This window comes from Vespula pensylvanica, chromosome 1, assembly GCF_014466175.1.
Source record: "Vespula pensylvanica isolate Volc-1 chromosome 1, ASM1446617v1, whole genome shotgun sequence".
In the NCBI taxonomy this organism is placed as follows: domain Eukaryota; kingdom Metazoa; phylum Arthropoda; class Insecta; order Hymenoptera; family Vespidae; genus Vespula; species Vespula pensylvanica.
In genome coordinates, this window is record NC_057685.1 from 12,473,895 (window position 1) to 12,489,226 (window position 15,332).

The 15,332-nt window shown below is 39.9% G+C and overlaps 1 protein-coding gene across 12 annotated transcripts in view; it reads right to left on the bottom strand.

The window, feature by feature from the left end:
- Positions 1–15,332, bottom strand: part of LOC122634679 (histone-lysine N-methyltransferase 2D-like) — a 298,047-nt gene that overhangs the window by 165,208 nt on the left and 117,507 nt on the right. For 6 of the 12 annotated variants that reach the window (XM_043823897.1, XM_043823984.1, XM_043824070.1 and 3 more), the window contains one exon: positions 2,713–2,775. In XM_043823897.1, coding sequence (XP_043679832.1) covers positions 2,713–2,775 — 63 coding nt within the window. Of the gene's footprint in view, positions 1–2,712; positions 2,776–3,386; positions 3,591–9,771; positions 9,897–13,500; positions 14,869–15,332 lie in introns of those variants that run through there. The other 6 variants (XM_043824428.1, XM_043824513.1, XM_043824873.1 and 3 more) reach the window with 6 other exon arrangements.

The window sequence follows — 15,332 nt, forward strand, 5'->3', positions numbered from 1 at the left end:
GCACGAGTTGACAATGCGATATTTCTTCGTTCGATTAAAAAGTTCATCTTGTTAGGAGCGAGTCCAAGTTCAACGCTCTTTAATATCAAAGTAGAGACGAAGTTTCGAATCCGTACTGCTTGTCACACCTGTGCTCGTCCCGTGGGACTACGAGAGTCTGATATCGAGAGAATCGATGCCAATCTATTTATCTCTCGTTCTCTCTGTCGAGCAAACGAGGAACACTTCCTTCTTTCTCTAGCTTTCTTTAACTCTCTCTCTCTCTCTCTGTCTCTCTCTCTCTTTCTTTCTTTATCTACTTCCTCCTATCTCGAAAGATACATTTAACATACGTTCGAACCAGCGATAACCAGCCACCTATATATTTGGCTCCGAAAGACTCGTTTACCGCATCGCTGTTCACGACGTGCAGCGATAATTTACAAGTCCATTATATTCGACTTTTTCTCGAAAGACTGCTTCTCGTATGTGCAGCTTTTACGAGCTACTGAACTCCGTCCTTGACGCTGACTCGGCGAAGACAGAATCCTCGATAAAATTTGATGTTGTCAGAAGGAAAAAGAGAGGGAAAGGAAGAAAAATTAAAAGAGTTTGGTGGCACTCGGTAATACTCGGTAATCGGAGATTCTTCTTTGGGTCAACGTATGAATCTTCTTAAAGACGCGTGCTCGTGAATAAATATTTAACAAACGTATACGCGCCCACACATAATTCGATCGAATTTATCCGCCTACATCGACTCCCCAAGCGCTTAAAAATGTACCACGTAGCTTCGTATTGAAGAAAACGAAATATTTAATGTGAATACAACGAGCTTGTTAGAGTGCGTACATACGTATATATATATATACTACGAACAAAATTTCAGAATGCTACCGACAGTCATGCGTGCCGGTTTCTCTCTTTCTCTCTTTTCCTCTCGCAACTTGCGTAACGCGCACGCACGCGACGCCGGCTGACCCACATGCATGATCTTTATTTAAACTGGTTTCCACTTCGTCGTCGTTTACTACTCATGACCGCTCTTCCATCGCTGACTCATTATTCTCCGAAGGAAATCGTCGAAAATGGATAGAAAAGGTGCAAGGTGTTTCGATTTCTCACGGAAAGTAACGTACCTACATATTCACTTTTTATCTATACCGATATATCATGAAATTAAATTCGTTCGATCGGCAATATATTCCATGAGATATAACAACTTTCGTACTTATGTATTTATGTATTCTTTTTCTCTTTCTCTTTTTCTTTCTCTTTTACTCTCTCTCTCTCTCTCTCTCTCTCTTTAACATAAATTTATATATTAAGAAATAACAGCACTCCGCCAGGTTGTGACATTTTTAGGAAGAAAAAAATATCGAACATTCTCCGTTGTTTCTCTCTTTCAAGAATGTCAAAGAAAAATACATAGCAAATTCTAGTAATTTCTTTGCGAGCAATCCGAGCGTGAAGGGGTGGCATCGTTTTCTTGCGCGTATTTGAAAGTCGTTGGCAAAATGAAAAAGAGGAACAAGTGCGATGGTGGAAACGAAAGAAAAAGTAGTGGAAAATGTATGTATGTATGTACGAAAGAGAGAGAGAGAGAGAGAGAGAGAGAGAGAGAGAGAGAAGCCTCCCTTACATACCGCGTCTCAACGGATACGAATGCCTGAATCATCCCGCGGGAAAAGTCGCAATTTGAAGGCGCGAAAACCATGAATTTGCAGTGTCGCTTCTATGTTCTACTCCCACGAGAAGGCGTTTCTCGACAGTGTCGACTCGACGACGACTTCCTATCTTCCCTTACAACCTTTAACCCTTCGCTCTTCCCTATCTCGAGAGAATTTTACAAGTTCGAACAAAAACCTATCCAAGCTCGTCGTGCAAGATATCACCGAACTATCGTTCTTATCGTAAAAAATTCGACTAATCGATCGACGAAGAGAACGTGCTATATTATTAATTTAATTGTTAAATCTGATTACGTCAAACTTGTATAGGACATAACTAATACCAAACTTTCATATAGGTTAATGTATCTAAAGCTGGTAGACAGAATAGAAAAAATTAAAACGAAATTATTCAAATTAAAATAGTTTTGATCTATATATGATATATTCAAAAATTTGTTTAAGTATAACTCGTACTTGCTATATATTTTGTCGACATCAAATTGACAAGGTCGATGACGAAAGACACCCGTCGAATTCTGATGAAAAAAAAAAGAAGAGAAAAAATAAAATCAATGCCAAGTAATATGTAATATCTATTATATCTTATTTGGAAGAAATAATGTTTGTTCGTATCGATTCATTTAATTGTTCGTGCATTTGTAAAATCCCGTCAAGGAAGAGTTGCCTTTTTTTGCAGTAAAATACACACACGCGTGACTGGTATTACGGTATTATTAACAAACGTAAAGCTCGTGCTCTCGTAAGGACCCTTTACGACGAGCGATTACCTACATATTTGATGACCTCGAGCTTCAGGGAGGAGTAAATATTATCGTCACCTTTTTATCGACCTTTCTTCACGCAACGAAATAATTTCCTACGTGTATTTTTTAATAATACCTATTTCTCAAAATGTATCTATAGATGTAATCTCGTTACAACACGGAACGAACTTTGTTAAATCATTACGAACGAAACGAGCATATAAAGAGAAAAGAAGAAAGAAAATATGGACAAGTTTTGCTGATGTCTATCGATAAACGTCATTGACCACACTTACCGAGTTAATGGCCGTCATGTTGCTAACTCGAGTTGGATCTGTATCCACTAGCACGCTGTCACTCTGCAACAAAAACGACTACATGTCAAGCCGATGATACGAGGATCGAATCTCTTATTACGATGCTACAATGATACAATACGCTACGATGCGATTACAATGCAACCACACTCGTACATACAAAACAATGTCGTGTGTTCCTAAGCAGGAAGGTATTTGTCAAACGTAGTACATTGTCTATGTAGGCATTGCGTGACGAAATCTCTGCATTAATTTCAGAAACTAACATGCGAGATTTTTATCCTTTCCCTTGTCTTGTTCTAAATCGATGTAAATAAAAATTTGACTATTAATTGAATGGAAAAAGAAAAAAAATAAGAGAGAGAGAGAGAGAAGCGACGATAAGAATAAATCTTTCGAATATATGTGACGATGAAAATAAATCTTTCGAAAAATATTAAAAATATCAATATGTTACATAGACATTTAAATGTATTATATTTGTACATATATACATATATATACACACATATATACATACATACATGTATATATGTATATATATATAAAAATTATTATATCTAAGATCGATAACGATTGAGTTAATAAACAGAGTTTAAGAATAGAAAGTCAAAAAGTAAGTCGTTAATAATTCGATATTTGGCAATTCTTACTCTTTAGCTGTCACGGAAATATTGTTTTTGACGTTCACGATCGGTCATCTTGGGGCAACGAGAATGTCGAATGGTATTCGAGAGTCGGTCAGAAATTATCGAGATGGAAATTTTCAGTTCGCCGCCCGTGCGTCGTCGGAAACGACGATCGTAGCAGGTTCTAAGAATCATCCAAGCGTGTTTTGGGAAGGGCGCCGAGACGAGAGAGAGAGACAGAGAGAAACAGAGAGAGAGAGAGAGAGAGAGAGAGAATGAGAGAGTGAGAGAGAGAGAGAGAATGAGAGAGTGAGAGAGTGAGAGAGTGAGAGAGTGAAGAAATAGTACGTAGGCGGTGTCGGTAGCGGTGGCAGTGGCGATGATGATGGTGGTGGTGGTGGTGGTGGTGGTGGTGGTGGTGGTGGTGGTGGTGGTGGTGGTGGTGGTGGCAACCATGGAATCAAGGCGAAAGAGCCAACCTGCAAATGTCGTTCCGAACTTTGATCGTAAAACAGCAACGGACTTCTCGGGTAGGTGGAGCGTCCGTCTTGAATGTCTGCCAAATCGGTTATTCACGAATGAATTTTCGTGTCAAACTTTGAGCGAACGGTACGTCTCAGGAGGCGAGCAAGGTTAACGAGGATCATGAAAATGGACCGAAATCTTTAATTTGATGAAAAGTAACGAAAACAAAAGAGACAATGAAAAAAAGGGAAAGTAGAGAAATTCGATTTTTGTTTTTTTCGTTCATGAAACTGTGCGAACGAGAGAAGAAGCAACGGAAGAGTTCGTCTGTATCTTTCCATTTTCATTTCCATGTGTAACGTTATTCATTTATAATGAACACTTACATATACATATGTTTAAAAATAATACCAAGTTATTCTTATACAGCAATATAATGTGCATCATAGCATTTCCTTTTACCCAAGAAAATGACTTGAGATCGTTAAAGCGCAAGGAATGGATTGCTCTGAATAGAAATATCTCGCGTTCATAGAAACTCGCAACTCGTTATCCAAAGTAGATAGCGTTGATTGATACACGACAGTTCTAATGACATTTCCGAGATACAAAGTCATTCGTGAAGCAGTAAGACGGACACGGCCAAAAGCTAAAATGAGAAGGACGCTTTACTGTGAATTACGAGCTTCGTATAATATACGAGGATACGATGCTGCTCGCGAAATCGTCTCGCTAGACACTTGTCGTCGACGAATTCGCGAGCATGAGCAACTTGTTCCATAGCTTTAAACTCTTAGCCCTACGATTTACGAGAACGACTAATCATCTCGTACTTCTATTTATTCATAAAATTATTCTATTTCGGATTCCATCGTCGCCGTTTACAGAGATAATATCGAGGCGCACTTAACATTGCACTCTAATAAAACATGATAAAATCTAAAGTTAGCTTGTTACTTTAACGGAGTGTACACGCTAGTAGGTACTTAGGTTCGACGATAAAAAATTTCTGTAAAATCGAAACAACGGCGATAACGACAAAATGGATTTCTTTGTTCGTAATGCTAAATTTTAGAATATCAAGTATTCATCACCCGGCGGTATAAAGTAACAACGAATAAAGTGGTCTCGAAGTTTCGTCAGGAATAATTATCTCATTGCTTGTTCGCAAATTAAATATAGGTGAATTTGTTGTAAGAAGAAATCGATAAAAAGAGAAATAGAGAATGGAGCCGATCGTGAGGGGGAAGAAATCAAAATTAACAACGCCTCGATATAACGGAGACCAGAAGAACGATTTAAATAAGAAAAAATCTTACAATTTCGACCGTGGCCAATCTAAAAAAATTCCTTCGATTTATGAGAAAATATCGAGCTTGGCTTAGAGTTCCTTTACATGGTTGTTCGTTCTTTAACCAACCCTTCTTTCTTATGCCACTTGAAATGTTCCACATCGTCCTTCGACCCTTTTTATTGTCACTCTCGGCTTTCCAGTCATCCCCCGCGGAAGCAATAAAGACCGAAATTCATGCGAAACTGCTACGACTCCTTTCGTCGCTGTGGAATATACGATGGTATTGTATAACCGCGTCTTTCTCGCTTCGATTTACAAAATTTCGTTTCGAACGAAACGAGTCCCGTCATATTGTGGATTATGGGAGCGAGAAAAAAAAACAAAAAATAGGAGAGAAAAGAAAAGAGAAAGAGAGAGAGAGAGAGAGAGAGAGAGAGAGAGAGAGAGAGAGAGAGAGAGAGAGACGTAGAAGGCGACGCGTCCTACAAACGGAAGTACGTCGGGTGATTGATGGGCAACCGATTGTCGGCAGAGCCGAGTAAATGCAGCCTTGGCGATAATTCACCGTTGGACTCTTGACACGAGCCAGGGTCGTTAAAAATAAGGAACGACGGAGATTAGGTGGTTCTGAAGTTGTCCGACATCGACACGTCTAAGTCAGCTACGACCTAAGAAAACGAAGAAAGATGAAAAGTATTTCTTTTAGACTCGCCCATCTCTTGTTCTTCTTTATCCGTCTCTTCCTCCTTTCTTATTTTTCTTACTATCGTCTTTTCTTCGTTCTTCTTCGTTCCTCGCTTACGCAAAAATTCCATCAAGCGAATCTCTCGGACCTTAAGACGTCAGATACGATCGTCGAAGCATAATTAAGTAGTCCGGTCTTGCGTCAATCGTCGCGAGCAACCAATCCATATGACTTTAATTACAAAGTTATTATTCATGGGCGATGCAATGGTACTACGTCGAGACGCGGAGGACTTGGGGAAAAAAAAAAAAAAAAAAAATAGAAAGAAAAAAGAGAAAAAGAAAAAGAAGGTCTTTACGGAAGTAGACGAGGTTGGGAAAAAAAGAAAAGAAGTAAAAGAAATAACAGGGCTTCCAGCGGTGCTCGTACGTCCGTCGAGAATGTAAAATCCCAGTATTTGAATAATTCGCAAGAAGAGCTTGCGAAGGTGGGGACGAGAAGAGGGAGGGAGTAGTGGGAACGGATGGCGAACGGGAAGTCGCTTTTTGTGAAAGTGCTTCGAGTATAGGATGCCTCGGAAAACATTTTCGAGGAGTTAAGCTAGACGAGGAAACGGGAGGAAAAGGAAGTCGAACGATTTTCGCGATACGCCGCCGTCCACCGATATAGCGTATAATTTACGAACTTGCTAATCGAAGGCTCCTAGCTTCTGGAGCAACAAACTCTCGTGTTATTCTTCCCGTTCTCTTCAATATTTATGTTTTGTCGGTGACTCAGCACGTAGGCACGGCCACGCGAAAAGGGAAAAAGGATAAGGGCTACTTCACGGACGGTTTGATAAATAAACCGAATATAATTTTACTAGAATTAGAGATAAAAAGTTGAAAGTTGAACGAACGAAGAATGATTAAACGTTTCGTAAAAGAGATCGATACGATGTCTCTCCGTCGGAGCCAAAAGATTAAGTTTATTGCAACAAGCTCGTTAAAATTTTGCGAGTAAAGAAGACTCGTGTAGACCGTTAAAACGATGACTTTATTCGCGTTTACGAGTGGTACGTGTATACTTACCAACTTCCTTTAATATTTCCGTGACTAATCCACGTATCGATCTTCCCATTATCGAAGATTCGCGAGATTCTGGAAAGCGAGGAGTATACGAACGGGATCTCGGAACTAATTTTCCTCCAGAGAGCAGATCGTAAACAGCGATACTGGTGCATAAATGGTATCCGGAAGGGTAGACATTAAACGGACCGAAAGACGTGGCCGCCTACAGATAGAACAACGGGACGTTGATATACTGAGACGAAAGCGGACTCGAGAGAACCGTCCACGCGACGATTATACCAGACGCAAGCTCATTGTGATGCTAATAACGCATCCATAGAGTCATCGATCATCGCCCGTTCCACTTTCTGCGACTTAATCTCTCTCATAGTCTCTCTCGACCTTCTCTCTTTTTCTCTCTTTCTCTCTCGACATCCTCAGAGTTTCGTCTCTTTTTACATAGTAGACTTTACAAATGATATTTTCTATATTAGTCTCGAACGTAACGTTTAATAGTCGAATAAATACTAAACCATCGAATATTTCTCAAACTATGACGTAAAACGGTACTTGGATGTACTAGTCTGAATATTTTAAACTTGAGACTTTTAAATTCTACGATCTCTGGAAGAAAAAAGAACTTTTACCTTTCTTGCGAAAATTAAACGAAATTAAGCTAGCTTCCAACGTCGAGATGAATGTTTCTCTACCGATGCGAGATAAAACGCGACTGAAGAGACGTGGTTGGCAAGTAAAAATTCTAATGAAATGTACTGTACTCTCGTAAAATAACTTTTATCCTTTACAAAAAAAAAAAAAGGAAAAAAAAAAAAAATAAAAAGATCTGGTTTTCTCCTAGTTTATTCTACTTTTCGCGTGAAAATAAAATTCGTAAGAGAAAAATTTCGATCAGTTTAACTAGTACGTATGAATTATGTAGATAAGCATTTTAAATGTATGCAAGTCAATAACATGAACTGTAAGAGATAGAAGGGCAGTTCTTTTTTTTTCAACGTCCCCTCCGCTCGTCGTTATCGTATTTTCCAAGAAATTATATAGGTCAGTGTGCCAGCGCATTTCTAAGAAATAGGTGGATGTCGAAAAGGGGTATGTACACAAGCAAGACTTTTTGTCGCGTGCCTCGAAGTCGCACGACTTGATTCTACGAATTTATATAGGTCAATATGCCAGCTTTCTTCCCGGTATTTACAAAGGTTAATGCACTCAAAGGCAATGCATTACGATCGAAATAAATCGTATTACGTGCACGTAAAAATTTTATGTTTTCCTTTTCTTCTTCTTTTTTTTTCTCCTTTTAAAGATAAAATCGTAAATTCTATCCATTTAATCGTTGCGATGATTATTAACCATAATTTTTTTCTCTTCGTATTATATAATAACGTTATATAATATTCAGATTTATTTTGCTTTTATTCATTAAGTACGATTGTAATAATATTTAATGACACTGATTGATATTGCTTTTAAAAGGAAACTTGATATATGATTTCAATAAAGTATGCAAAATGAAAACGTTTAATAAATATGACAACACAATGAACACGCAAGTCGTTGGATCGCTTGATTGGCTGGTCGTAAATATTCGCGTTATACTTACGTACGCAAGGATCGTCGAGTAATATTATCGACGTGGCCACGTACGTAGTTCGTTGGAACGATCAGCCTTCACCTACTCCAATCATAATTCTGTCACGTTTATCCCATTTTTCTAATATCAACCGAAGCCAAGTTTAAGTCGGGACATGCATTTCTCGTCTCGTACTATTTTTCTGAAAGATACGAAACGACGATAAGAAGCATCTTAATAGATCGCTAAATCAACAGGCGGGCTTTAAACGCGCGAACGTTGCGAGGAATTCGATGACGCACGACTGTTCGTGCCGGTGTCTCATCTTATCGAGTCGAGAGACGATCGTGACGTCATTTTGTTTATACACCTTCCACACATAATATGTAGTAAGGACATAGATAAATACGTAATAACGGGAAGAGGGTTAGAAAAACGTTACTCGGAGGAGTCAAGTCGAAGAAGGTGATAATATAGTGGACGTGGAAGCGCATGTCCTCGCAATAACTCCGTACTTCTCTCTTAAATTTCCCAAGTGTATACTTCCGGACGTTTTACAAAGTCTCGTCGGCGAAAAGTGCACGAAGGAAACTCGATGGTTCGTATTCGATGCGTGGCAGAACTACGGACCGTGTAGATTTCCGCGCTAGAGTTACCATTTAAAATTCGAAATCCGAAATGCCACTTCGAAGTAGAATGATAAGTTAGTAGTATAGAAGATTGGCGGTAGATACAAAGAAGAAGGGAAGAGGGAAGAAGAAAGGCCGACGGAAGTTGACGGCGCGTGAAGACGACTTGGGCTGCCGAGAAAATCGTGACAAAACACGCGGCGGTCCGAGAAGAAAGATAATAGAACGCGTAGAATTGGCATCGAGGACAAGAAAAGAAAGAGAGAGGGAAGAAGAGGAGTAAGTAGGAGTACAAGCATGGAGGAAAGAAGAGAGGAAAGAGGAGAATGGGAAGGAGAGGAGAGAGGGAGGAGGGTTGTGACTCCCAGTGGTATTTATACAGAGGCTGGAGTGTCGCCAAAATACTAGACCGACCCTATCTATCGTCGGAACACAGCACACCTCTTCTCCCGATCTCTCGATCTCCGACTCTCTCGATCCCTCGGCTCCTCTCTCTCAATTCTACCGGGCTCGCGCCTCTCTCTCTCTTTCTCTCTCCTTTTCGCTCTTCTTCGCGCTATGGTAGAGCCAAGAGTACACTCGAGCCACCGTCTACGCGTCCCTCAAAGAGTATCCTGGATATATACTGAAGCATTGCCTTTCTAGAAGCACTCCTACGGCTTTATTTGTCAACCACTTTGTGCCCACCGCCGAACTTACCGGCCAAAATTAAAGCTCCCTGCGGCTAATGGCTAAGGTCATCCTGGCGCCACCGCTGCTACTGACGCTGCTGTTGTTGCTACTGCCACCGTTGCCACCGGGTTAACGTTTGCCAACTGAATCGTCTACCACAATAATGCTCCTTTTCTAATTTCTTTACTTTAATTCGTTATGTCGTCGAATCGTCGCAAACAAGAAAACATCGCGAAATATCCTTTATCTTTCTTGCGAACAACAGAGTTACGATTAGAGAGAACGAATTGGAATATTCGATGACCGGTTTTCTTTCGATTTTCTAGATAATCTTTACTATCGTTTACTTCTTCAGACATTCGATCATCGCATCACAAAGATCAGTCTAACACGATATTGTCGTATAACTTAAGCGAGGAATTTAATCATTCGGCTTATCGAATTTAAACTGTATTGACGAAATTCGCTCGTTAAAGCTCAGCGAGGCTGATAACGGCAAGGACGACGGCAACATCCATGAGAGCGGCAAAGCGCGAAGATACGAACGATAAAGCGGAGATTGCCATTAAAGTGTATTTCGCGCGTACTAATTTCCAAGGATTCGAGCGAAGGATTTCGAGTATAAAGTCGACGGCACTATTCTCTCGGATTAAGTGGGTCATTACGGTAAAGATATCGAGGATATTCCAAATGTACCATCGGATTCGACTCGGTGATAATCTCGTAGCAATGTTAGAAAGAAAAAGAAAGAAGAGACAAGGAAAAAGCATTTTCGTCGTAATCGAAATCAAAAAGATTTGATCGTTTTTTTAATTTTCTCTATTAACACTGTACACACATACACACATATATATGTACGTACGTATGTATGTATATAAGTAGATACGTAGGCATATGTAGTATGTAAATGTCTGTACGTTTCGTGTGAACTGAAATATGGTCGCACGAGTGGTGTCGGCCTAACGAGCGATTCGTCGACATAACACACCGTTAAATCGAACTAGTATGCTAGACTTTGTCTAGCACATAATCCACAAAAATATACTTAATAAAGAGAGAGAGAGAGAGGAGAGAGAGACTAGGAAAGGGGTGCTGACAAGAGGTAGAGAGGAAAACGGCGAAGAACGAGAACAGCTGTCGCTGTTTTGGCCTCGATGTGCCCGGCACGACGTTCGCGCACGTGTCACTCGTATGTCACTTACAGCACGATGCCCTTTTTCGTCAGATCGAGCGCTATTGGACCTGAAATGAATCGAACGAGATCTACCAACCCGAAATCGTTCATAATACAGAATACAATGGAATGTTCGCTTCCCTACCTTGCTCCATATTGTCACAAAGAGATTCACGCATGTGTGTATATATATATATATATATATATATATATATATATTTATTTATAAAATATAATGTACGAAGAGAAAAACTTTAATAAAAAAAGTATATCTAAAGGAAGATGCGAGCAATCAAATATCGTTCTCATTCCTTCTTGCATTTATCTCTGCAGTAATAGAACCTATTAGAAAGTTTTCTGGAGAATAAATGTTCAATGGCGAGACAAAAGTGCATATTTGCGTGTGTATGTTTGTGTTAAAGCACTTATTGTTAGTGACGAAGGGTATAACAAATGAATACTAAACGTAGAGGTTTGCGAGAGAACGGAAAGTTAATCTAACGCGATGTTAAGATGACGGTAAAAGACGAAAAGCCTGTTACGATAAATGACAAAACTACTTTAAAAATATTTAGTAGGTTCATTTTTTTTCTTACTTTTTGGTTACTTTTTTATTGTTGTACTTATGTGTAAATATATATATATATATATATATATATATATATATATATATATATTACTTCTATAATCATTTTGTCAATCATTCGTTGATCTTACATTTACTAATGATACTAATAGATATCTTTGATAACTATATTTATAAACGATATCTCAAAGTAACTTCGTTACTGTTTGTCCTTTCACTTTTCTTTCTTTTTTTATCTTAGTCTTGAGTGAGAATTTGTATAGTCCGTAACAACTTTGAAACGGTTCTCCTCGACTTTCCCATTGATAAAGAGATATGCTGCTACATCGATTATTATATTCGAAGAAAGAAAATAGGAAAGAAAGACTATCTACTAATCGATCGACGTTGAACATTTTTAACGATATGAGGAAAGACAAATTGAAAATGAAAGGAGAAAAGAAGAAAAGAAAGAAAAAAAATCCAGATTGTCGCAGTAACATGCAATGCGCGAAATAATAACTAAGAAGTCGAAAGAAAGATGGATTCTAAATTCGTTTTCTTACCACTCCTCTTATATTCCAACTTCTCTTCCTACTCATCCACATCCACGTTACTACGGAAACGGTAAGACGCTTTCTATTTCATCGAATTCGTCTTCCTCTACGTTCGTACAAGTCTGTTTATTCCCAATATCAAAAAACATCTGACACATTTGTCCCGATTATTTTCATTTTTCGATAATAAATTTCTATATCACGTAATTTATACGTAAAAGATAATAATTACAGCTAACGACAATATTTCGAAGAGACCGAGTAAAAGATACTTTGATGTATCAAATAAACTAAAAAGATCTCAAGTGACGAAGGAAAACGAAGTTTTACTATTTTACTAACAACCAGTCCTTGATACTAATGGGAAAACTGCCATCGACCGATATGTCGACGTGTGGAAAGGTACACATGAAAACGATTATATTATTTTTCTCATATACCACGTATTTGGGACTGATAGTAAAAGGATTAAGAGAGAGAATCGAAAGATACGATTTCGATATAGTTATTCGATGTGCATGACGATCGATCGCGTGTTTCACAGATGCTCTCACCGATCTCGAAGTCATTCGGTTCCATAAATACAATGTAAGATTTCTATTTATAACAGTGGACTGTAAGGGGTGACCGTATGTCGCAACATATCGCGTCGTCGATGTTACGTTTTACGCGGATTAAAGTAGGACGACGTATTTTAAGAATTAACGAATAACCACATTCGTAGAAAACACACAGCGACATCCGCTATGAAATATGCTCGTATGACTGATTCGCATGTCGGATTCGAACGTCGAAGAAAGATAGAAAGTTTTCTTCTCCGTTTGTCTTCGCGAACAACATCGATTTTATCTTCGAATGAATCAAACTCAAAAGTTATAAAATTATAGTGCCAAAGTGGTCGTAACGCATACACTCTGCGACTCGAGTAGATATATCGGAGAGAATCGGTACCATCTCATTAGCCAGAGTTCGACCTAATTGCGAAAGAAAACGTCTGGCGCATGCAAATCGTTGTCTCGAGCGCGATTGCAGTCTGCCACATCCGTCTTTTCCGCGTTGAACTCGTACCACTCTCTATTTATAGAAATTTCGTCGAGAAGGAAGACTTCGTCGAAATCTAAAGATTTCCGTGAAAAAATCGTAAACGAGAATCGACGAAATGCGAAAAAAGGCGCTTGAAAGTACTCTCTCTTTCTCTCTCAAAGAAAAAAAAAAAAGAAAGAAAAGGGGAAAAAAAACAAAGAAAGGAGAAAAAAGAAAAAGAGTGGAACAGAAAGAGAAAGGAAAAAAGAAGATGAAAAAAAATAAGAAAGAAAGAAAGAAAGTTCAACTCGCACGTGCAATGTGTAAACAACAACGACAGGTTCATTTCGATAAAGAAAAGCTTAGTTCAAAGTTGGCTGATACTCGGAATCACACTCGGGCTCGAAAATATTCGCAAACGGGAAGACATAATTTACCTTTGGAGAAAGAATCGTAGTCCCCAAGATGCCGGCTCACACGCCGTTCACATTTTTCACCACCGTAAGGATAGTCCTCCTCTAGCGAGGACACGGCACACGATGATTCGTAGAAAGGGAGAAAGGGAGGGGGGCCAACACCTTTCGTGTAGGCGACTCTCTCTCTCTCTTTCTCTCTCTCTCTCTCTCTCTCTCTCTTTTTCTCCCTCTCTTCTTCTTCACCTCCTACTACAGTTCACGATCGAGCCACGCGCGAACGCGCCCCATTCTGGAGGCGCTGTCGGCGATGAGCGACGCAGGACCGCGACGCGCCTTTCCGCTTTCCATCCTCCTCTTTCTCTTCCTCCGTGCTCTTCCACTACTTCCTCTTTCTCCTCTCGCTCTAGGAAAATTCTTATCATCGACGACACTAGCGACACGTCGTGGCCGATGCCGCGATTGAAACCAACCTGTCGTATACACGAACGATGTGCGCGTTATCACGTTCTATCATTCGAAGAGTCCTTTTTCTAAACTTTCGAAATCGTCGATAAAACGCGCTAATCCTGCAATTCTTCCATGATGGCCGCCGGCCGACGACGACACACAAGAGAACCAACAAACGCGTGTTCGCTGCTCTACGTCGCCATGTATCTCCCTCTCCCTCTCTCTCTCTCTCTCTCTCTCTCTCTCTTTCTCTGTTTCTCTCTCTATCTAACTATCTATTTATCTATCAATCTATCTTTCTTTCTCTCTCTCTCTCTCATACGAGTCCAACGTACTCTCTTCTCTCTCGATTAATTGAGATATCTTTGCGTTAGAGGATGACAAAAGAAAGGAAGGAAATTATAGAGAGATACGCTTTTCGGCGAACGACGTTTCCTATGGCTGCCGCGGCGATGTTGAAGAGAGAGAGAGAGAGAGACGCGAAGGCGCGCGCAGCACGAAGACGCGGCCAAAACTGACGGCCGAGAGAGCGCCTTAAACGCGCGCGCCGCGATTTTCCGCGAGCGCGCTTTAGTCTCTCGTTTCTCGCGCCGCTGCGCAGCGTCATTCGTTCCTTCTCTCTCTCTCTCTCCCTCTCGCTCGTTCGTTCTTGGCATCCTCCCTACCCTCGGACGCCCACCACCTGTGGTCTTCCACCCTCCTTCCACCCCCGATCTGCCGCCTCTTTCCACCACCATCGTCACCGGCTCTACTCGCGCACACGCGCCGTGCCACCATCTTGTCACTCCTCTCTTCCTACCTCTTCTTCATCTTCTTCTTCTTCTTCTTCTTCTTCTTCTTCATCATCATCTTCTTCTTCTTCTTCTTCTTCTTCTTCTCTCGCTCTATCTCTTTCTCTTTCATTAATACTATATTTACCTGCCTCTAAGCTTCTCTTCGTCCCTCTCTCTCTCTTTTTCTCTCTCTCTGCTCTCTCTTTCTCTCTCTGCTCTCTCTCCTTTTAAACCACGTCGAATTCGCGCGCCAATTTGAATGCCACGATCTCTAGTCTTCACGGCTCTGTATCTTCTGTACACGTGCATACATATTCGTGTAAAAATGAAATTTGAAGATAGAGACAAGAAAAAGAAGGACATTTATTGCAAGCTTGTAAAGGTTCGCATTGAATTGTTTGAAAATATTTATGGATGTACTGATTAAAGATAATATAGGTCGTAACGATCGTTGAACTTCGTTATAAATATAATTATTAAACCATCACGTTTTTAATTCTTAAAAAAGACAAGATAGTTAATAAGTATCTAATTTATTACAACTCTTGCAATTGCAATGATTATAGAAAACAACTAAAAGAAGGAGTAACATAAACAGCGACAGAATTATTAATTAGACGAACGATAAGAAAA